The sequence below is a fragment of the Eucalyptus grandis genome, chromosome 3, assembly GCF_016545825.1.
Source record: "Eucalyptus grandis isolate ANBG69807.140 chromosome 3, ASM1654582v1, whole genome shotgun sequence".
Taxonomy (NCBI): Eukaryota; Viridiplantae; Streptophyta; class Magnoliopsida; order Myrtales; family Myrtaceae; genus Eucalyptus; species Eucalyptus grandis.
The window spans coordinates 1237693-1261036 of record NC_052614.1 but is presented as its reverse complement, the minus strand read 5'-3'; the positions used below and the strand labels follow the sequence as shown (position 1 = coordinate 1261036).

Here is a 23344-nt window from a genome sequence, read left to right as displayed (position 1 = left end):
CATCTAGTCAGAACAACCTTTTCTCCCTCCATTTCTTGTACACATGACTTCCCTTAAATTTTCTAAGTAACGACGTCATGTTAGCATGTTTACATGTGGATCTATAGTAACTCAGCCTCGGATTGAGGCCGATCGGAGGCAGTCACCTCAGATCGTGACCCGTCCAAGGTCGATCGATCGTGGTACAGGAGGGGAAAAACAGAAAAAAAAAAAACCAATTCATGAAATTTTCACCCAGCCTACTGTCCCTCTCTCTTCGATGTAAATGTCTTTCCTAATTCCGAACGGACGCAGCGCTGCATCACTCGAAAGTTGGTTGGTCTTTCGTTGGGGCTCCAGCTTTCATTTAACGAACTCGTGCTCGAACTGACTTTAGCAGAAGAATCTTCCGTGAACGGCTTCAACGAAAAGGGAACCGGTTTCGTTCGTGACCAGACACGAAACCTACGTTCCCGTGCATGGCCACGTCTGCTCCTCGCCGCACGGCCCGCAACGTCTCGTGAACTTTCCTAACTTAACCCTTTTCATTCTCCAAAATAATGATTATGATAGACTATCAGTTTATCCTCGTCTAGCCATGGACCAACCTGCCGAAACAACATCGATGGCACCAACCACCGTGCATTTTCCATTGGAGAGATGGTTATACACCAAATGCATGTGAATTTATAAGTGGGTTCACGAGGAAATGCAAAAGGGAAAGTAGCATCGATATGGATCGATCTCCATTCGAATGTTGTACAAACCTTTTGTTGGTAGATGTCGCGTGACTTTTTCTCGAGCGGTGCAAATTGCGCGTAGCATTAGTTTTTGATCTAGAACTATGTCATTGATAGAGAATCCGTGTTTTCTTGCTACGCGATTCGCTATTGTATTAACAGAATTCGTTTAGACTCACGGTACCCACATTCTAGAATTTGACTAAAGGCCAATCCGTCACCCGCTGTCCATATAAGTATAGGCTCTCCGTCCAAGACGGGCCTAACACATACCGAACACGAGCGTTCAAGTCCCACGATCCACCGTCGACTGCGTAGTCTCCGTTCCTTTCTCTCTCTACGCCTCTCTAAGCCAAACTCTCATGGCAGGATCGGAAGACTCTCCCGCCGGCAAGCATGTGGCGGTTTTCACCTTCCCGTTCGCCTCTCACGTGGCACCGCTCCTCTCCCTCGTGCGGCGGATAGCAGCGGCATCCCCCGCCACGATGTTCTCCTTCTTCAGCTCGGAGAAATCCAACCTCACGCGCTTCCCAGGGGGCAGGAGGGACGCCACCTGCCCGAACCTGGTGGCATACGACGTGTGGGACGGCGCGCCCGAGGGGTACGTGCCGTCAGGGAGGAACCCGGTGGAGCCGGTGGAGATCTTCCTGCGCGTGGTGCCGGGGAACTTCGAGAGCGTCCTCCATGCGGCGGAGAGGGAGAGAGGGCGGAAGATCACCTGCCTGCTGACGGACGCGTTCTACTGGTTCACCGCGGACATGGCTCAGGAGCGGAGCGTGCCCTGGGTTCCGGTCTGGACGGCCAGCCCCTGCGCCCTCCTCGCGCACCTGGAGACGGACTCGATCCGACAAATCTTCGGAACCTCAGGTAATACATGAACGGAATATTCTAATGCAAGACTAGCTACATTTGGTTGGTTTTTTTTTCTTTTTTGGTCAGTAGCTACATTTGGTTGGTTGGGGTGTTTCTTTTTTGGGTAATGGAAGAGTCGAATCAGAGCGACTTATAGAATCCTTACTTGGTATAAGTTAAGCGTAAAGTACGGTGAGCCCTAGCGGAAACTAATGTATACCTTATGGTTTACGGCGGACTTTCGAAAGATGAAAAGGACTTTTCGTCTTCTTTTTCTTTATTAGAAATATCCATGAGCCAACATAAATTCAAAAGATATAAGGGAAAGTAGTAGGTGAGCGTCATAAACTCTATGAACTCTTTTCACAGCAATCCATTTTGTACTTTAGCCTTTCATAAGCAATAGATGCCGTCTTGATCGATGTTGGTAGGCCATGGAAAATAACTTGTGAGAAAATGACTTACTTGAAGTGATGAGATCGACATGATGAAGTTAATGTGGCGATGAACACATCGGTTGGTATTTGCATCTACTTAACGTACGTTTAGACGTTCGTTTTGAGAATTCAAATTATGACATTTTGATTGTATTGGATTTGATTGTCCGTATCTTGCCCGAATGATGTGACGATTTGTCATAGAAAATGTTTATGTTGATTGCACGATTCGAAGGCATGACGCTCGATGCGATTCCGGGATTGTCGGCGATGAGAATGATGGACATGATGAAGGAAGTCCTCGATGAGACCGCGCCCTTCCCGACCATGCTCTACAGAATGGGTCAAGTGCTTCCCCAGGCGGCTGCCGTCGTTGCCAACTCCTTCGAGAACATAGACCCGATTGTCGAGGGGGAGCTGCGCTCCAAACTGCGGAAGGTCCTCGACGTTGGGCCGTTCGTTCTGTCGCCTCCGCCGCCGCTCTCGGATGAGCACGGCTGCATCCCGTGGCTGGACGAGCAAGAGACGGCCTCGGTCGTGTACGTCTCCTTCGGGAGCGTGATCAGGCCTCCCCCGCACGAGATAACCGCCATCGTGAAGGCTCTGGACAAGACCGCCTCCCCGTTCCTTTGGTCCTACAGGGGCGACGCGAAGGCAGAGATCCCGCAGGAGCTCCTCGAGAGCGCGGCGGGGACGAGGGGGAAGGTGGTGCCGTGGGCCCCGCAGCTGCACGTACTGGGGCACCGCGCGGTGGGGGCGTTTGTGACGCACTCGGGTGGAACTCAGTGCTGGAGAGCATGATCGGGGGCGTGCCGATGGTGGGGAGGCCCTTCTTCGGGGACCAGAGCATGAATGCAAGAGCCGTGGAGGCGGTGTGGCAGATCGGGGTGGCGGTGGAGGGGGGAGCATTCACCGAGGAGGCGACGGCGGTGGTGCTCGAGCGAGTGCTGGCCGGCGAAGAAGGGAAGCGGATTAGGGAGAGAGTTGGGGCGCTGAAGGAGATGGCTTTGGGGGCCGTGGAGCCGCAAGGTAGCTCCACAAGGAACTTCGATGCCTTGGTTGAGATTGTCACCGGATGAAGCAAAATCAGATGGTAGAACAGAACCTCATGAATGTCTAAATCTATGTTGGAGGAGCTAACCTTTATGGCTTAAAGGGTAACTTGTGGTTTAAGGGCTGGACTCTAGCAACATTGATTCTGCATTGGATTATACAACCATTTCAATATCTTTGATTCTAACATGCAATCCGCCAATGTCAGCCCATGGGCTGAACCCATCACCGTTTGTTTTTACCATTAATATCTTGCCCGGGAACGACACAAATTGAGAGAGAGAGAGAGAGAGAGAGAGAGTTACTAGTGATTTTAATGATTAGCCTGTCCAAAAAGTAAAAACCATGCTTTAATTATCCAAGGAAAAAGGATCTTGTCGGACGGCATACTTAATCATGGACAATTTCTGTTCCCTAAATTGGCACATTCATCAAAATCATCACGTTTACATTTGTCAAGAACTTTTTGCATCATCCAAAAGTGAACGTAAGATACATTACCAAGATGGAAAGGAGTTGAAATTATCTCAGGTCATTGACCATTTTGCTCTTAGCCCGGACTTCTCCATCCTCCACTCTCTTCTTTTATTTCATATCGTATCTAGTGCACTTGTTTTATTTTGGTATTCTTCTAAGTATTTATGTATTCAAATATAACATTGTGAGAGCCACTAAATATGCGTGCATAGTGCAATGAAGTTCTTTTTTTTTTTTGTGAAAACGCATGAAGTTCTTGTTCCTAACCGAGGATAAGATAAACAGAGCCTAACTCATGAGTTGAGGACACAAGTATGTACATGGAATTCAACTATGCCGATGTAATGAACTGTTGTTCCAAATAGAGAAAAGCCATCAAATGTTCATGAACGTGAGATTATTATACATTTTTAGTAGATGTTATGGAGTACTACAAATTCGGGATTTACCTGTATCTTTTTCATGGAACCAACTAGTAAATAATTAATTTGCATTGACTAGTGCACTAAGCTACGCATTGCTCAGAGTCATGAATTGTTAATAATTTGGATCAACCACTTCGCCTGCGGGAACATATAAGGGTCATGCATTGGCTAATGAGATGCTAACCTCGTGCAGCAGTTCCAATCTAGCTAGCGCACTAAGTTCCTTTTTATCTTTTTTGTCAGTATATCGTACCAAGAGCCTTCCAAGTGGCACTAGTAGATATACTGCGAGATTCGATTAACTTAAAACAGCACGAGGCCCGACATAAAGAGTCCATTTAATTTTATTTTTTAAATATCAGCTTTCCTAGCAAAAATACCCCAAGCGTTACTACGTAAGAAAATTTTATATGATAAGGCATTTCGTAATATTATCATTAGAGCAATACATCCACGTTCAGGCATCTTGATGGCGAAACCACTCAATTAGGGGGAGAGAGAAATAAGACTAGCTATCATATTCCTAATTATTTTTTTTTCAAATAAATACATGATATATATATCTGAAGAGGAATAGTACATCGTTATATGCATGTAGTCTTCTTTATCACGAAATGAATGCATGCTAAAACAATTATTTGAATTATAATTGGTTTCAAGAGGGAAGAGGAAACACTTGATAGCAGTCGTAATTGAAACTAAAGGCAATTGTTATTCACACGATTTACAAAGCGCGGCGTTGAAATCGTTCTTCTCTCCATCTTTATGCCCTTGAGAAGAGTATGTTCATGCAAGAAAAAAAGCTTTTCTAATACTGGCCGCTGCCGCAAATTGCTCCTGATCCATAGTCTTGAAACAGTCCTTCGTTCTGGAAAACCGAATTGTTCACCGGATCCCAGGAAATGGCCGATGGCAATTTCGTGTCCAGCTCATTGGACCACCAGAGGATGTTGTCCTTACAACCATTCATTTCCTTGAAATAATCGAACTCGGCGTTCGTGTTCGGATGATCCTCCCGAGGGGCGAAATGATTGGCTGCTTTGTTATTCCCCATATCGTCCAGCTCAGCTTGGATGTTTGACGTGGCACCGTCGAATGCATTAGCATATGACATTGCTTCAGCACCATCTACTTCAGGTATAAGGGCCGTGTCGATCAAATTCTTGGCGTAGTTGAAGGAAACCGAGCCATCCGAGGAAGTGCTCAAAGAGTTCACCAGTTCTTCGATCTTGGAAGCAGTGATCTTGAGAGAATCATGTTGGAGTGAGACATTATTAGGATTGGTGGAGGTGAGTTCATAAATGTCGGCCTTGTTGCGTTCGATGTCCTCAGCTCGTTGTTGAGACCCATTGGCCAGTGCAAGCTGTTGAATTAGACTGGGGCCATTAGTGTTATTAGGGTTTTGGTTCAAGAGATGGAGGCTCTGGATCATCTTCTCTCTCAGGGGGTGGATCTTGGGCCAGAGTGCAGGGTTGTTGTAGAAGCTTGAGAACAAAGGGTTTTGGAGGGTCTGAAGCTGCATGTGGAGTTGAAGCCTTTCAAGGGCAGAATTGCTCAAAGCATGTGAGTTATATGGTGATGAAGAGTCATCATCGTCATCTGGTGATGCAGTGTTCAGATCTCTTGCTGGGTTCAATTGAGATGTGCGCGATGACGAGAAGCGATTCATCACCATGTTTTCGTTGATGCTGTGCTTTCGTCTTCCGAGCAGCTTCTTCTTCAGCCTGGTGTTCCAGTAGTTCTTGATGTCATTGTCTGTTCTTCCTGGCAACTGGGCAGCAATTATTGACCACCTGAAAGACAAAGTGGGATTGATTTGAGCCATTGGAAAAGGTCATCATGGTCTTTTTTTGACTTTTTCTTTCAACGTAATTTGGTATAGAGAGAGAGAGAGAGAGAGATTACCTGCTGCCAATGCTGATGTAGAGGCTGCAGATGATGTTGTCCTCTTCCTCAGTGAAGCCACCATGCTTGATGTTGGGTCTCAAGTAATTCAGCCACCTCAGTCTGCAACTCTTCCCACATCTCTTTAGCCCTGTTGACAAAATGAATATTGATCACCACTTTGGTAATTTGATCATTCCAATGAATTTTCAGCTTTCCACAAATACCATTACTAAATTTTCAAGGATTCCACAAAACTCAGCCTTGCCGAGGTCTGACGAAGCATGAAGCTGAGAAAAATGGACTAGAAAGGACATCGATCATAACATTTGTTTGTCTCAAGAAACCAAACTTAAATACCTAACAGTTCAAGCTTTAAGAGTAATTTGACCGTGTGGTATATATTAATGTGTTCTTTCGGAAGAGACCAGATCAAATGAGAGGGAGAGGCAGAGATTTGAGAATTTACCAACTTTCTGAGGAAGGGCAATCCAGTTTCCACCAGTTCCGTACTTCTCAATGTAAGCCTTGAGCGTAGCATCCTCTTCGGGAGACCATGGCCCTTTCTTCACATTTGCCTTGTCACAACACGGAGCCCTTCCCATTTCCTCAAATCGATGATCAGATTGCTTCTTCTCTCTATTTTTTTTGGGCTCCAGCTGAGTGATATGCTGTTTTTGTTGGTGGAGAGAGGTCGAAGACCTTGCTGGGATAGTTGGGGAAAAATTGGTGAAGGGAAGACCCGAATTTATAGGTGGAGAGAAGTTGCGTTGATTTGATGCTTTTGGAGAAACAATAGTCTTACTCGGATTCCTCACAGCTCCATTTCTCCCCTAGGGTTTCCTCTCTCTCTCTCTCTCTCTCTCTCTCTCTCTGATTGTGTTAACTTTTTGGATTAGTTCGGTCATCTAAAACTAAACTATTGCACGCAAGTTGACAAAAGAAGAGCACAAATTTCTCTCTGCTAAATAATATTTTAACGACTCTGCAGTATTAGGGGATTCTTAAGTTGATATGATGCGAAGCTACAGAAACTTGATCCCAAGAAGACTCCACATCCTCTTGGTTTGTCGTCTACATCTTTGAAATGTTCCCTTATCAACTACAATCGAACAGCTCTTTATGAACAATAACACCCCCCCCCCTTCCCAAAGATTTCTTGTAGAGTCGTAACACGATTGGCCACTTTTTTCTCGTTATTTTAGTTGGTGTTGTTCTGACCATGGAGGTTAAAGAAGAAGTAAAATAGTGAAATCTGTAGTGAGGCACTTAAGTTGCTCTCATGTGCTGTGCTGCTCACTAGTCAAGTCTACATAAGACTAACGGGAGTATTTTGGTTATTTTTGTTTGGGGTTTCACGTCATAATGGAAGCTGCTGGTGCAAATTTTTCGCGACTCTAGAGGCTACATTTCCTAACAATACATAGTGCCAACTACTGAAAAAGGAAGATGAGACAGAGAATGGGAACGTTTCTGCTTGATCTTCACCTGTTACAGACATGGTACACTACAAAAGCCAAATGAACGCGATAATGGGTTGCAGGTTAGGACTATGAGAAACGAAGTGAACACCTTGACGGAAAGCTTCAACAGCATTGATAGATTTGTGTGAAACTATGGCTTGAACTTTCTACTCGATGGCAAGTGATCTGAGCTATCAGGTCTGGTGATTTCATTTTAGACTCACATATCTGATTGGTTGATTAAGATTACTCAAATCTTGATGGACTAAAATTATAAGAAAACACGTTCACACCGGTGAAATTAGTTGCTTCATGTTAGCGAGTGGCTGCCCAAACTTGCCCATTGATCTCTTTTGGCTCTGCCGATACAAATTCCGCATGCTTTAAAAACTTTGCTTGAATTGCACCCTAGTTAAAATGGCACGATAAAGGGAATTTTTTCAGAATGAGACCTGTGAGATTAAAACCAATTCAGCAATATACTAATTTGCGAAATTAAAGAATGCAATGTCTATTAAGATGTCCCTACCTTGAACCATCAACTAAAAGTCACTCCCAACAAATTTCTTATGAGTTGTAAATGGAGCCACTTCTTCTTTTTCAAAAGAAAAGGAGGGACTACAAAACTAGCAGAATCCCCAGCTTTCAGCTAACTAAGAAACTGAGAGAAGGCGTCTTCTTGCTAATAGGTAACGATTCTCTCGTATAATTAAACAGATCATCCCAGAGATGATCAAATGCGCGCCCACCTTTAGATTCCAGGAAAGCATATACTTCGTTGTTTAATAAGAATCCCTAGCTGTTACAAGGCAACTCTTCAACGAAAGGTAGCGTAGGAGCAATTGCAAATTTCTTTTAGCAAGAAAAACAAGAAAGAAACAAAAGGATAGGCCTCCTAAATTGAAACCTTTTTAGAACAAGTACCACTCATTGACCTCGGTTTCCTAGTTTATTATTTTGTGCCATCGATGTTTTTCTCTCGTAACGTGAAAGATGAGTTAGGGAACCGCGCCCCACAGAGAAATCAACAAGGGGAAACGATCAAAATTCAAAAAAGCACTCACTCCTTAAATATTATATTATAGTATGTGTTGCAATTAATAAATCAAATTGACTCAGATCTTTGGGAAGAGGGAGAAGACATGCTTCTGTTTGTCCCTCTCTCGGTTGGAATCTCTCTCTCTCTCTCTCTCTCTCTCTCTCTCTCTCTCTCTCTCTCTCTCTCTCTCTCTCTCTCTGCATTTTGACATTGCATGATTTCATCATCATCAAAGACCTAAGAACTTAAAGATGGGGGGTCGCTTGAGTGAGAGCTGGTGAAGGTTGTCAAAGAGGATAAGCTCGATTCATTTCTTTGCTAAATTCAACGACCTTGTGGAATTATTGGCTCTCTCGCACATACAAAGGATCTCCTCCTACCTCTAAGAACAAGGAAAAAGAATGCTTAGACTCCGTTTATTTAACAAAAAATGGATGATTTGAAAAATATTTTCATCACTAACAATAATTTATTTTGACATTTTTGTGGTCAATGAAAATAGTTTTCCTTTCATTCATTTTTTGAAATGATATAAATGATCATTTTTAGGAAAATGTTTCAAAATCATCTATTTTTCACAAAACAAATGCACTCTTAGTGAGTTTAAATTTCTCAAGAAATTTATTTTTTGGTCTATATGGCTTGCAAATATTGGAGCGTACTTTTTTTCTTATTAAAGGAGCACAGACATGGAGACCCAATTACCTGGAGGCTCATGGATCATCCTACAAGCCCCATAAACCAGTTAAATGTATACATCTAGCTAGTGCTAGTGGCCTCACAGGGAGCAATTTGCAGTAGTAGTTAGCCTAATTCATATAGGTGACCTCCAATTTCTAGGCTAGAAATCCCCCAATACTTAAACTAACTAAGCCAACTTTTGCACGTTATTGGAGTGGACTTACATTTTACACAAAGATGACCGCTTTGTCTATAGATTGTCCTTATGCAGATTTCAAAATTAGGTTATGTTTAATTGTCAGAATTTCTAATCATGATAAGATTTTATAAGATAGGATATGAAATCCAAAAATTTTGTTATATCTTATCCACTATTTGACTGATGATAATAATAAAGCCTAATATTTACATATGCTGTCATGTCCAATATATGGTGTGAACTGCATATTAGTGTAAAGTACAAATATGCCCTTATATGCTACCCATGAAAAATAGCATTCTTCTATATTATTGTGATTTATATTTTATGAGAAAAATATATATAAACATAATGTATAAACTGATGGGTGAAATAATAGCAAAATTTTCTTAAACCCCATGGTATATATATATTTTTTTTTTCTAAACAATGAAGGTAATTAGCAAAATCGTAATGCAGGCGTATACTTGAAATCAGGAGAATATCACTAATTCGCACTAAATCAATCCATGGTTGTTGCTGGAAATGCACAAATAGAAATAATTGTAAACTCTTTCTCACAAATCACTTCTATCGAACCCGAAAATGAATAGTAACCAAATAATGATAAGATAAGGAGAAGGAGAAGGAGAGGAGGGTCAATATGACAATAACATTTATACCATGGACATAAAAAAATCTTATTCATTTTCACCCAACCGTTTATATGAGATTTCTTTTGTCCTGATCATATTTTTCTTATATCCAATTTTATCATGTCATGAATAATAACCAAATAATGATAAGATAAATCATTTCATTGTAGCCCTTTCACCTCTAGCTCTCTCTTCTTCTACTAATATTAGGTGAAGATATTTGTGGCTCATGGGTTTCGTTCATTACGACAAGTAACTTCGGGTGCAAACAACTTAACATTGGAGAAAGGAAAAGGAAACGACGCTGAAATGGTACAATATCAAACAGGTTGAGGAAGCTACCTCGAAACCAACACAACTTTTATCCACCCGGGTTAGCGGTTTAGCAAGAGTGATTTTCAAGGAGTTGGAAATCTTGGTTGTGAAGGTAAGCGGGCAGTCGAAAAAGTAGCAGACATATTATTGGGGAACATTAAATAATCGATCCTCGCCACCTGGCCAATCCCGGTCCAGTAGATGACAAGATTTCGAGATAAGAATGACGGGTTTACGAAGGGAAGGGAATAAAATAATAATCTGGCCGACGTCACTAGGTTTGACAAAGTTACTACCAGTAGTAATATATTTTCTCCAGATCGGTGATGAATGAGATGGTTATTGACCCGTTTGCTTCAGCAGCACGTAGTTGGTACATATTATTCGTTTTGAGCCGCCTGTTGCCATCACAAGTGCACTTTTTGGCGTAAGATAATGCACAGAAAACGCTACCAACGGACGCAGTTGCTGAGCTCCCCTGAGTCTTTCCATCTTGGCTAAAAATACTGAACGATTGTCAACCCTAGTTGCAATTTTTTATGTTTCGTCTCTCTTCCTCGCAACAAACCCATAGACTTGGGCATCCGAGGGGAATCCACTTTTTCTGCTTAGCGTTCAAACTAAAAGGTGCACCGTCGCTCCAAATTTATAACTTGGAAAGAGTAAAGTTGGAGATGTGAAAGAGATAGATAGTGAGTTTCGGCCTGAAAGGAGAGATTTCCTCTGAAAATGCAAAGAATCGAACTCGAGTATGTTTAATGTAGAAAACGCAATGAAAACATGTGGTCTGCAAAGTAAGTTTCCACTTATGATTTCGATTATATAGAATCTGCGCAATTTCGAAATATGATTTGTGATGAGCTGGTCATTGTGCAACTCCATGAGTAGGATTTTTCCCGGGTCTGGAGTGGAGGGACGTTGACCTTTTCACGGATCAAAAGCGTAGATGACCTAGTCACACACGGAGTCCTAAAGGAAGAGCAAGAATTTTCCAGCATTCGATGATATGCAACCAGAGACCAGGATCGTCATCGCACGCTTCGATCCCCATGCATGCAAACTGCTCATCCCGCAACCGCAAGGCTCCGCCGTGTGCTTATGCAAGACTGGCACGAGCGGATGCGACTCGGCCCGTGCGAACGTTGACTTCCATCGGAGATGTCTCTCCACAGTGCATTAGGTATACTTGTGCAGAGGAATCGAATGGCGTCACCCAGTTTGACCTCCGCAGGGTTTTTCTTTAAGCAATATCAGAGAGAGTTGGTGATGCCACTCCCCTGGCGCGTATCATCCCATCCTATGACCCCATCTTTTTCAATCATTTCGGGGCAGGACTGTCAGAGCTCCCGAGTCCCGGATCGACCCGGTTTTCCATGGGGCAACGCACACTGACAGTAAAAGTCAACCAGGTGCTTGACAATGTGGTCCGTACTCTTCTTCGGACGGGGTAGATATGTGGCATGGAACCCACCATTACTAACCAACCTGCAGTCTCTTTCTGAGCGTACACCGCGCGTCAGGATTGATTTCGAAAGAGGCACCGAAGTCAAGACTTGATTAGGAAATATCGGAATGATTCAACAGAGGAGACTCTAAACTAAGAAAGAACGATCATCGGTTATGCTTTTTTTCAATGCTGGACCGACTAGCCTTGTCCTGGAAAGGTACCCTTGGAATCTGAAAGGGCGACAGAAGTTGGGACTATGAGGACTAGGAGGGGGGACAGCTTCCGTCGCTCTCGCGAATGCGACTGAGCACGCGCCGCCTTCAATTTTTTCCCCTTCTAGAACCGGGTAGCCGGTTTATCCGATTTCGTAGGGAAAAACATATTCTTTGAATTTTGGCCCTCTGGTCTTGTTGCTGAAACGTTTTTCACTTGATGGGATTTTGGAAGTGGCAAAGGTTGAATGAACAAGAAAGCACAGACGGCCCAAAAATGAAGTACAGGATGACACGAGAAAGGAGCTGTCCGAAAGAGGCTGTCGTAATTATTTACGAGCGTCCTGCCACTTCTCCTTTTCTATTCTGTGTTACTGCTAAAGATTTTTTTTTTAATAGGAATTTAGTTAGAAAAAAAAAAACAAGGCAAACCCTTTTCTTTCTTGTTCAACTTATTTGGTGTGGCTTGGTGATTTTATATCATAGGTTGTTCTTGTGGGAACATGCTAAAAGATCATGTATTTTAAACTCACGTAAATTTATTCCGTCCTCAAATCGACCTATGTTAGCATTTCTAGACATGTCAATTTATATGAGAAGTCACCATCCCTTAAGTGACCACATCTTAATAAAACAATCAAATTTGCTATTTATTCATTGTTTAACAATTAATACACTTAGGGTGCGTTTAGTAATGATTCTGTTTTCGGGAGTAGATTCTGATAAGAAATTATTCTTTTTTATTTTGTTTTTAAGAATTGATTCTAAGCATTTTAAACCGTTTAGTAACTGTTCAAAATTTCTAATTCCGGAATAGAATTGCATTTAGTACCGTGCTTATTAATTATGTTCCAAATTATTTTCTTTTAATTTTTAAATTTTTTTTAGTTTTTTTTTTTTTTTTTTTTTTTTTCCTTTTTCTCATATTCTTCTTCTTCTTCTTGTGGCCGGTCGCCGGATCGGCGATCGGCAACCTCACTGGAGCATCGAGCCCTCGTCGGCCGAGCCTCGCCGTAGCCGGGTGAGGCTCGCCCGGCCCCCGCCGAGGCTTGGCCTCGCCGGGGCCGGGCGTCACGAGGCTTGCCCGGCCCACTAGTGGTCGGGCTTGCCTCCGATGAGCTCGTCGAACCTCGCCCTAGCCTAACAAGCTCGCCAAACCAGCAAATGGCGATTGGCGACGGACGGCAATGGCGCAGAATGGTGGGTGGGCGGTGGTGGGCGGTGGTCGGGGGATTGTCAAAGGGAAGAAGAAGAGTTGTTGATTTTGATTCTCAAATTTGTTCCCGGAACAATAATCAACTTTTTTTTTGTTCTTGATTTTACTCCCAGTCTGTTCCCAAGAACAAAATTTTTACCAAATGCTATTTTATGCCCAAACTAATTCTGAGAACAAAAAATCATAATTTGGTCATATTTATATGATTACCAAATAGGGCCTTAGCTTTTCTGTTATAGATATGTGGCTATTCTTGACTTGATGTCACTATTACGTGCGTCAGTATTCCCATGAACTGGTCAAAATCACAGTGCATTGGTGGAAAAAGTAAAAGGATAATTAGTTTATAATTCAAAATTCACCGACTTGAACTAGAAATAAGCTAAAACTTAGTTATCATTATTCAAATTAATCCATACGAATCTATGTCACTATGTCTATCTGACGTTCATTTGCTCTCCTTTTTATTATCAAGTATTTTCTTGCTTTATCTTGCAGAAATATTGACCTATTAAAACAGTCAGTCGATTTTCCATGAAAGTTTATATTCTTGAATAATACCACGGGATGAACCGAGTACAATTTGTGGTCCAGTCGTGCTATCAGGCTAGCGGGGATCAAAAAGTTGCGTTCAGAGGAACGTTTAGGATTTTCCGTGAGAGAAAAATTGAGAGAATTTGGATTTTTCCCCTCATTAATTTTCTTCCTTTCCACATTTTACGACTGTCCAGTGCGTAGATACGTGGATAGTGAGAAGTGAGAACTAGTCCTTACAATCTGCTGCATTTTGAATTTCAGAGTGGAGATCCCGAACGGAGGAGCCAGCACTTCCCCGGAGAAAAGAAAGACCCAACAGGGAAAAAGCTACAAATTGTTCGTCCAAATGGAAATGAATAGGCAAATTTACTATTTTTTTCTCTTTTGGTTAAGTACAAAGCAGTCCTAGATTGTTTTCCTTCGTCCCTCTTAGAATGAGAATCAGCACTGATGCTCGAGAGATTACCTTGCAGCAGCTTCATCGACAATTGACAGATCATGCTGGTTTTGCGAAGCAGAAAGCTCAATCATCCATTAAGGAAAATAAATAAAGAAATGAATGCAGATCAAGGAATCCGGATGGATTGGTTCGACACTGCAGTCAAAAGAAAGTTCCAAAATTTTCTGACCTACCTCCATTCTTATCGACATTTCAACATTGACCGAGACAAACGCCGAGTCATTACAATACATTACATTATTACGAGGCCTCTTGCGCTACTGTGTCAATTGAGCAGATAAAATATGTCCACTCAGACAGCAGTAATGTCCAATTATCTCATAAGAATGTCAAACTAGCGAGACTAGACCAGCCCGGACAAAAAAAATCACATGCTTTGTACATATATCAGAACCAGTTTCATGTAGACAATGGTAACATGTACCACCGGCCAGGGGTGTGGGATTAAATAAGAAAAGAATAAACAAGTTGAGACTGCATATAATTGCATTCCATAGTAAAGATCCAAACGCCATATTCACCGTTGAGTATCTACACGTTTTTATTCAGGACTCGGCTCTGCTTCATATTCTATATAGAATAACCTCATGTCGTGTTTCTAATCATCCACACAGGACACCCGACTAGCAATATCCTGTGAAGAAAATAAGGAGAATTGATCAAATGAGCTGACATATTCAATGTAGTGGAGCGAATGATTCAAACAGAAAGTCACCTTTCATATTCAGCTGCTATTGCTGGCGTGCTTAGTCCGCTTCAAAGTCTTTCTGAGTAGAGCCCAGACGAAAGCACGTGTAGTTTCATTTTATAAGGAGATACCAATTTTAATCGGCATCACCATTATAGCTTCATTGAAACTGATAATATAAGAAGAAATGCGTTAGCATTGTGGGGGTACTTTAGGAGCAGTAGAAGACCTTAGCTGAGATAACTATACTCCTGGGGCTTTTCAGCTCCAAAATTGCAGACAGGATGTGAAGGCAAGAAGAGAACTGGCAAGTACATCTAATTACTAATTATTTCACGTTAATTGCGGCAGCCATACTCCTCAGCTTCTGAGATATATCTGAAAAAGATGGTCTTTCTGATGGGTCCGAGGCCCAAGAACTCTCCATCAAGGATTTCCATTCAGGATCACACCATGCCGGAATTTGTGGACGTAAAGAGTTGTTTACTATACCTCCTGCAAAACACGGAAGGCATAATGGCTGAGAACATGAAGGAATGGCATAAGTTTCAATAGAACAGGAACAACTCAACAAAATGGAAGGCCAGCTATAAATGACACACGAGTCATTTAATGAATCAGATGCTTCCTCCTGTCCAACAAAATAGGAACTCAGACTGCAACGACCAGCTTTTGACATCTTGCATCAACCATTAACATTCTCGTTGCCAAACCTTGACTCTTACTATATCATGACAGAGATGACCATGGACAAGACTAAGAACTGCAAATGAGTCACTTCCCAGAGTCCAGATTCTGCTTGCGTCCAGCACTTAGTAACAAACTTGGCAAGGGCTGGTCAACAGTTATGGGCTTCACCTTATTCGCTCAACATCACTGTTACATGTCTCTTCATCTTTAAGGCTAGCAACACATTGGAAATTCTTCTAAAAATATTTAGATGCCGCATTTCCAAAAGGATATGCCATTGGACTAGGTGTCTTTAAGTATTTCAATCTCCACCACACATCTAGAGAGAACCCTCCATCTTGATCTTTATTGAGACACAGTCATGCAATTTTACTTAGAAAAATTCTACGTTTCATCTCTGTACTTTCACTACTTTTCCAATAAAGTCCTTGCAATTTCCATTTTTGTAATCAAACACTTCTACTTATCAATAATGTCTAAGTAAGTCCCTTCCACATAATATCCGGCCAAATATCCGGCCAAATCTAGCTGACGTGGCTGTTTGAGGATCCCACAGTGTGATGTACATTAAATATTAGCCCCATGGATACCCACCGTAAGCTGTGTATCGTGCCCAACTAGCTTTTTTTAAATTCGTTTTTTAATGCTCCCACCAATTCACTGTCCACGTGGTGTGTCACGCAGGCAATGTCTAATCCATGTCACACTCCAGCATCCTCTGTCAGCCATGTCAGCTAGATTTAGCCAGATTTGGTGTTAGAGGAATTTAAGTAGACATTTTCTCCAAGTATAAGGACTTGACTAGAAAAATTGAGAGTATAGGACTTGATTGGAAAAGTAGTAAAAACAGATATGAAAAGTAGAATTTTCCATTTAATTCCACACAAACTGGAATCTTAAGTAGTAATAAGACTTACCACAACCAAATGCTCTATAGCATTTATGATATTCATTAGACCGTGATGAAGCTAATTTGATAACATCATATGGTGCAAAAGGGATAGCTTAATATGCTATTCAACTCAAAACAGTGCCACAGAACCCATATAAGATGAATACCATCCTAGAAATCCTTCCAGAAAAGAATGTCCAAAAGATATTAATTAGCTCATTCATATTGACACATTCTCCGACCTGGAATTCAAGAAAGAGTGCTGTCTCAAAGAGACATGAAGCCTGCTTTGGTATGCTTATCAGCCAAGGCCCAGGAAAACAAGAACTGCTATATCATATGTAGAATGAGAGGAATTTGCCCGCTAAAACAAGAATTGTCCCATCTGAGCTGGTTTTCTGCCAATAGCTCGTAGCTACTCACATGACACACCTCCCCAAACAACTAATCACTACAAAGAAATAAATCTTGCTCACTCTATTAAAAGAAATTTCTGTTCCCCAGCATCTTAGACTCTCATTGTAGAGCTAATCATCTGCGTAAATAAACCAATTTATACCTGAACAAACAATAATCACACCTAAATCACAAAGTAAAGGAAAATTATTTCCATGAAAGAAAACTGTTTAGACTTTACAGATGGGGGATAACATGACAGAAACTAAACAAAGAATATCCTCCCAAAACCATCTTCCTGGGAGCATATTCACTGGGAAAATACACATAACTTACCAATAATAGAGGCACAGTGCAAATCTGAATAAGGTTCTTCCCCGGTAAGCAATTCCCACATAACAATCCCAAAGGAGTAAACATCAATCTACAAGACAGGAAATAACAATTTTTACAATTAATCATGGAAATATAAAAAAGATCAAAAATTCTTCCAGCTTCAAAAATATCTCCACAAAAGAAATTACCTTTTCAGTTACCATGTTACTTTTCCCACTGAGAAGCTCAGGTGCCATCCAGGGTAATGTGCCGCGAACACCTCCCGATACCAACGTGTGTTGCTTTACCTTCGACAATCCCAGATCACCAATCTGGAGAACAATCACACATGGAAGAAGTAGCCTGATGAAAGTTAAAATTCTCATTGGTTTTTAAGGAAAGAAAGATGATGTGATGATCCTAAACAATGCCAAAGAAAATGGGCCATATTATATCAAATAAGACGACAGTCAGACGTATAGGTGTGACAACTTGGTACAAATAGCATGGAGTTTCCAGGGAGTCATTATTGAAGGCTTCATACCTTGCAGACAGGCCTTTGAGGATCTCTCATGTTTACTAAAAGATTTTCACATTTCAAATCAAAATGTACAATGTTCTTTCCATGCAAATACTCCATTCCAAATGCCGCATCCATAGCTATGATGAGTCTTTTGCGACGATCAATAGTCCTGTAACATCATTATACACAATATGCTATAGAAGCGGAAAATGGGGAAAGTACATTTTGATTTGAAATATCAAAATTGAAAGGATTGCTAGTGAAAGCCTCAACCATCACCACAAAACTTACCTGTCTTTCTTCTGCAAAAATTGCTTCAGAGATCCATTGACCATAAACTCCGTCACAGTTGCCAACGATCCATCTGGACCATCTCGTACTATACCGTAGAAGGAAACGACATTTGGATGATGCAAGGAACTCAATATCAAGGCCTCCCTCCAAAAATCAGATATCTACAAGAGTGATTCACCAATTACCAACCTATGGCGCAAGTTTCAACCTCAAAAATAGTGAAGACTCCAGCTGTGGAACTTCTACTTTTCCTGCGAGTTCTTTCCCTGTCCTCTCTTTCACACAAATTTCTCAATATGAGTGTGGAACTAACCTACTGAAAACCAATGATTTCATGATAAGTGAGACTTTGGCACCCCTAAAAAGAGAAGATAGGGTGACAGGAAAAAGCAAAGGAAGTCTTCTTCCAAATTTCATTCTTTGGAGAGCAAACCACCCAACATCTCACAGAAAATGTCTTTTGCTGACTCATTTGATTTAAAACAGGTACCTTGACAAGTTCAAAATAAAGAATAAAGCATCAACCTAGAGCATGAAAATAGAGCACATGCCAAAAACAACTTTAAGTTAGTAAAACCATAGATTTTTTATTCACAGCTAAGTAATTCATCATGTGCCAGGGTTGTATTCTCTACAACTTATAATATAGATGCCAATTTTTCTGATGGATGAATTTCACACTCTAAATTTATAACTCATCATAGTGCAATCCTCTTTTTCACAAAGGCAAGAATGATTGTTGTTAATACCAAGCGTTCTCGTTCCGAAGGTCTCCCAGCAAAGCAGCTCGCTTTTATTCTTTTTACAGCTACATCAGAACCCTTCCATTTTCCATGGTACACTGCTCCATATGTTCCGGATCCTAGGACTCGGATTTCTTCCAGATCTTCATTTCTGATCGTCTGATAAAATATGGAATGCGTTAGCAAGAAGACTATATGGCAACTAGCAATAGGAGTGAACTGAGGCAATAGTGATGGCAAATGGCATTTGAAATGAATATGAGGAGCAAAGGAAGACCTGCAATCCTCTGGCTATGGCTTCTTCCTCGGCCTTGGTTGGCTCTATTTTTAAATTACCGTCATTATCAGAATCCAACTCCGGCTCTCCTTGGGTGTTCTGCACAAAGTACAGCAAAATCAGAAGATTGCAAAGACAAGGACAAAGAGAACTCCAGAGAAGGTTCTTTTAGCAATGAAGCCACTCACCACCACATCAGATTCAGTATCGTTTCCTTCTTCTATAGCTTTCTCATCTGGAGGACCTTTTTTCTCTTTGGCTCCAGCATTTGCCTCCTCTCCTTCTAATGCGGCTCTCTTCACGGAATCGATCAACTCAGGTAGGATGCTCATGTGGTTAACTGGCGTCTCCAATTTCTCTTTAGGAGAAGAGGAATCTTTGTTAGCCAGTCCAACAATACTCCCACCATTTTCCACTGGGCTACTAGTGACCTCCACAGGTTTGGAGCCTAAAACTTTATCTCTCTCTTGACAAGGATCAGCCTGGCCCTGCTCATTACTGGTCTCCCTACCTTCTGCTGTAATATTGCTCATATCTTTCCCCATGACATCGGTGACATGATTTATATTTCTTGATTCGGGAATGCTGACAAAAGGGACCCTCGGTGAATGGCCAGTTTCCTCAACACATGCATGCCTGTTCTCTTGAAGAGTATTGAAGTTCAATTTCGAACCATTCCCAGGAGAAAATTCAGTGACAGCATTCCCATCAAAAGCCAATGCATTTGGCAAGGGTTCGGAAAAAATATTTTGATTGTCTATTGCCCTAACAAGCCTTGGACTTTCCTCCGGTGTACGGAGTAATACTGGGCTAACAGCACCATTTATTAGCTGAGGTGTGCCAGAGGCTTCATAAGGAGGAGCACCATACACGGGATTCTGAACATTTCTCCACATTCCATGGGGAGGCACGTGTCCATGCGAGACTGGGTACATGCTGTCAGGAGCCACATTTCCATATCTAACATAGTATTCTTCAGGAAGAGGAACGTGTAACTGAGTAGCCACAGCCTGGTCATGATACATTTCATTGCCCAATTCAGGTCCAGCACACTGATGAGCATACTGTCGTGGTGAGTGACGCCCGTCAGTTAAATTAGTGGGGCCAACATGAAAGTTGGAGCTTGGACCATCGGCAAGATAATGATCATTCAACCTTCCAGCTCCAGAGATGTGTGCTCTTGCATCTTCTACCTGCGGACCTAGCTGATTCTGCAAGATCCAACCATCCTTATAGGGAACATGTGGATCAATCTGCTCCTTCTGGTAAATTCCATGGTGTAAATTACCGCTGGTATTTAACACGTGATTTTCCAAATTCGGGCAGTTCCCCATGTGAGGTTGCTCTATATGTGAGTGATTTCTGGGCAGAGACATCCGACAGTGCTCACAGGTACTGCTTCCATCAAAAGCATTAGCACCATTTAATATGCCTCCCGGAAAACCAGCCTTGTCCCCTCCAGCAGCATGCAACCATACTAAATGGTCAGGAACGTGTCCTTGGTGGTCATAGGTTGGCTGATGGATTGCCTGAGGCCGAACCTGGTCATCCGGCATTCTATCCATACCTCTGTCTGGTAATTCTCCGAAGGACATAGCGAATCGTGCAGAAGAAGGAGAAGATGGAAAGTCAGCTTTTGGGTCATGGCGCCCATGATGCCTTGGGGAATAGTAAACTGGACTCCACTGGGGATCCATTTCACCGTACCTCTGATTAACAGGTTGCTGATACTGTCCTGAACCCATATGTGGAACTGTTAGTTGATGCAAGTTAAACGGTATCACAGGCATGTCACTGTTTCTCTGGCTGTGGATGCTTCCCTCCAAACTCATCGGGTTAAAGAACTGTTCAGCTACGTGAATATCATCGACAGCCCTCATCAGAGCAGACTCAGACGGCTGTTGCCTCCAAAACTCCGATGGGTCGTTCATATTGTTCAAGGCATCGACATACCTTCGCTCAGTATCCCTCTCGACTCCGTCTATATACTGTGTCAAGCCATCTTGCTCCAAGTTCGAGAAGAGAAAGATCCTGAGCCTACTCACCCCTTCGCCAGAACCTAACTTATCATACTCTTCCATCATATTAGTCACGTCATCGTCATTGACAACCGAGACCAGCGCGTCGAGATCTTCATCAGGCTGCTGATATTTCAGAACCGCCGCAGCTTCATAGAGCTCTTTCATCTTATAAATCAACTCCTCATAAGTAATATCCCTAGGCAGGCACACGATCCTGGTCTCCCCGCCCACGTACCGCAATTTCCCGTCCTGCGGGCGGGGCATTATGCAGCCCCCGAAGCTGCACAAGAACTTGAAACGCGGAGCCTCGTCGTTGGAGCTCGCGTGTGAGCCGTGGTCCGACAGCGGAGGAGCCGCCGCCGCCGCCGCCGAGGGACAATCCATCGCCGCCGAGCAAACACCACCCCGACGATCGTCTCGCTGGCCGACGACGGCGTGCTCAGGCTGCGGGGGCGACTCGCTCAGGCACGCGACTCTCCTATTACACATGAGTAGCACACGCCCCTACACCATCAAGCCCGCCGGGTCCGCGGCCCCCGATCCAATCGAACGACGCATTCTCGAGCGCGCCGCGGAGCATACGAACTGAGGACGACGCAGGCAAAAACAAGGACCGCGAAAAACCGAACCAGCGCGACAGCAATCCAGAGCTATCGCCGGAACAATCGATGAAAACTGCGAATCAGCCTCAGATCAGCTCAATCGAGGTCGAAATCCGAACACTCGCGAGGCGATGGCGCAAGAAAGTCGGCGGCGAAAAACTCAATCGAAGTACCTGAGGCGAGCTCCGGAAACCAGGGCCGGAGAGAATCTGCTCTGATTCGCCAATCAATACTCTCTCTCTCTCTCTCTCTCTAGCGAATCGAGATTTTCGGAGCCAGGAAAGCGACGGAGGTGGAAGGGTGGCGAGTGATCTTTGCGAAGGAGGGAGGAAGGGAAAGAATCGACAGCAAAAAAAAAAAAGAAAAAAAAAAGAAAAAGGAAAAAACAGGGGAAGGCGGTGATGAAGGTGAAGACGATGAAGATAGAGAGATGGAGGAGCGCCACAGGGCAGAGGCGAACGGAGAGCTTCGGCTCTTTTCCTTTTTTTTTTTTTTTTTTTTTTTTTGCGGGACCTCAAGCTGCTGCCATGCCAGCTCGCTAGGTATCGGGACACGTGGCACCACCTGGTTTCTGCATTTCTAGAGAGAGAGAGAGGGAGGGAGGGAGGGAGAGAGAGCATCTTCGATTTCTATACCGTCTCCCTCCAACGAATATGCGCCGCTCCGGCACGCGCTCCTGCGCCCCGCCGACCCCGCGAGTGGGGTTGCTCTCCGGCGGAGCGCCGGCGTCCGGCGGGCGGCGCCGCCCCCTCTCCTTTTTTCTGGCTCGGCTTTCTCGTGAGCGTCGTGCGGGGCCAGCCACTCGCTTTAGTCCCTTTTTTAAGCTAGTCGCATGTTGACACGTGGCGGGCGGTGCGGTGCGATTTTCACCCCCCAACTAGAGGTCGAATCAGAATCTAAAGGTCAAATTTGTTTTTTTTGTCTCTTTTGTTGATGGATTTTTTTATTATTTTAACCGTCTTTTTCAATTGGACCCAAAAAAAAAAAAAAATCGTCCTTTTTAATTGCACACAACGCCTAATTTAATGCGTTCGATAAGGTTCGATTAAAGGCAATCGACATTGCTATTTGAAAGATAGTGTGACGTGAATTGAATATTGCCTAACTAGACACTTATCCTCAATAGTTGATAAATAAGAGGATAAAATAGTTTATTAAAAAAATTATTCATTAATTATACAAAACATCTTGAGTTAGGTACAACTAAATAAAATGGAATTAGGGAATGAAATTGAATGGAAAATAAATCGAATTGAATAATGATCTCACTATTGATGCTCTCGTACGTTAGGGGAATATAATAAAACAAAAATTCTTGTGTTTAATTATAAGAGAAGGTGTTGTCACATCAGAATTGAAAGAATAAACTGCAAAATTAGAATATTGAACAATAGGGCATATTCTTTTTGAACTTCTTTCAAGTTTTCTCACTTATAATCTAAATTGTTCTTGTAGCATATGAGTGAGCAAGATAAATTGACTAAATCAAAATCGCCCAAATAAGATTGAACCAGCCGATTCAATCCGATTTTCACGAGTACCGGTCCAATTGTTGATTCCAAGAGAGACTTGGATTGATTATATTTTATTTATTTTTAAATGTCTCACGCATGCCTTTTGTACTCTTTGGTCTTTTTTTTCACCTCACAACTACTAAGGCGCGTTTGGTAACGATTCTATTCCCGAGAAAGCCGATTCGATTAGAAATGATTATTTTTTATTTTGTTTAAAGCGATTCCGAGTAAAAACGCATTTGATAACTGTTCAATTTTTTTTTTATTTTGGAATAGAATTGCGTTTGATACCGTGTTAATTGATTATGTTCCAAATTAATTTCTTTTAATTTTTAAAT

At 42.5% G+C, this 23344-nt stretch overlaps 3 protein-coding genes across 4 annotated transcripts; 1 reads left to right on the top strand and 2 right to left on the bottom strand.

Moving 5' to 3' along the window:
• The first annotated feature begins 956 nt into the window (after nt 1-956).
• Nucleotides 957-3219, top strand: LOC104438756 (flavonoid 3-O-glucosyltransferase). The gene is made up of 2 exons (XM_010051937.3): nt 957-1586; nt 2244-3219. The coding sequence occupies exons 1-2, from the start codon at nt 1082-1084 to the stop codon at nt 2807-2809; spliced, it is 1071 nt and encodes a 356-aa protein (XP_010050239.2). The 5' UTR covers nt 957-1081; the 3' UTR covers nt 2810-3219.
• Nucleotides 3220-4652: 1433 nt separating this feature from the next.
• LOC104435980 (transcription factor MYB36) lies at nt 4653-6657 on the bottom strand. The gene is made up of 3 exons (XM_010048708.2): nt 6317-6657; nt 5869-5998; nt 4653-5756 (listed from the first exon to the last, which is right to left on the bottom strand). Exons 1-3 carry the CDS (start codon nt 6450-6452, stop codon nt 4772-4774), a joined length of 1251 nt encoding a protein of 416 aa, XP_010047010.2. The 5' UTR covers nt 6453-6657; the 3' UTR covers nt 4653-4771.
• Nucleotides 6658-14203: 7546 nt separating this feature from the next.
• Nucleotides 14204-21959, bottom strand: LOC104438755. Of its 2 annotated transcripts, none has more exons than XM_039308077.1 (10): nt 19058-21959; nt 18870-18968; nt 18599-18751; nt 17847-18010; nt 17577-17724; nt 17242-17364; nt 17054-17141; nt 15055-15234; nt 14767-14908; nt 14204-14685 (listed from the first exon to the last, which is right to left on the bottom strand). In XM_039308077.1, exons 1-8 carry the CDS (start codon nt 21377-21379, stop codon nt 15068-15070), a joined length of 3264 nt encoding a protein of 1087 aa, XP_039164011.1. In that variant the 5' UTR covers nt 21380-21959; the 3' UTR covers nt 14204-14685; nt 14767-14908; nt 15055-15067. The 2 variants fall into 2 exon arrangements, with proteins under 2 accessions (XP_039164011.1, XP_039164010.1); XM_039308076.1 differs by having other exon boundaries at nt 14767-15234; nt 19058-21565; nt 21666-21958.
• Between the last annotated feature and the right edge of the window lie 1385 nt (nt 21960-23344).

Excerpts from the sequence above, each read along its gene's own strand:
- LOC104438756 (XM_010051937.3), top strand. The coding sequence starts at position 1,082 with ATGGCAGGATCGGAAGACTCTCCCGCCGGCAAGCATGTGGCGGTTTTC. Across the intron at positions 1,587-2,243 it reads ACAAATCTTCGGAACCTCAG|GCATGACGCTCGATGCGATT; the intron begins GTAATACATGAA and ends CACGATTCGAAG.
- LOC104435980 (XM_010048708.2), bottom strand. The coding sequence starts at position 6,452 with ATGGGAAGGGCTCCGTGTTGTGACAAGGCAAATGTGAAGAAAGGGCCA. Across the intron at positions 5,999-6,316 it reads TGCCCTTCCTCAGAAAGTTG|GGCTAAAGAGATGTGGGAAG; the intron begins GTAAATTCTCAA and ends TTTTGTCAACAG. Across the intron at positions 5,757-5,868 it reads TACATCAGCATTGGCAGCAG|GTGGTCAATAATTGCTGCCC; the intron begins GTAATCTCTCTC and ends TTTGTCTTTCAG.
- LOC104438755 (XM_039308077.1), bottom strand. The coding sequence starts at position 21,379 with ATGTGTAATAGGAGAGTCGCGTGCCTGAGCGAGTCGCCCCCGCAGCCT. Across the intron at positions 18,752-18,869 it reads CCATAGCCAGAGGATTGCAG|ACGATCAGAAATGAAGATCT; the intron begins GTCTTCCTTTGC and ends ATATTTTATCAG. Across the intron at positions 17,365-17,576 it reads CTCAAAGGCCTGTCTGCAAG|ATTGGTGATCTGGGATTGTC; the intron begins GTATGAAGCCTT and ends ATTGTTCTCCAG.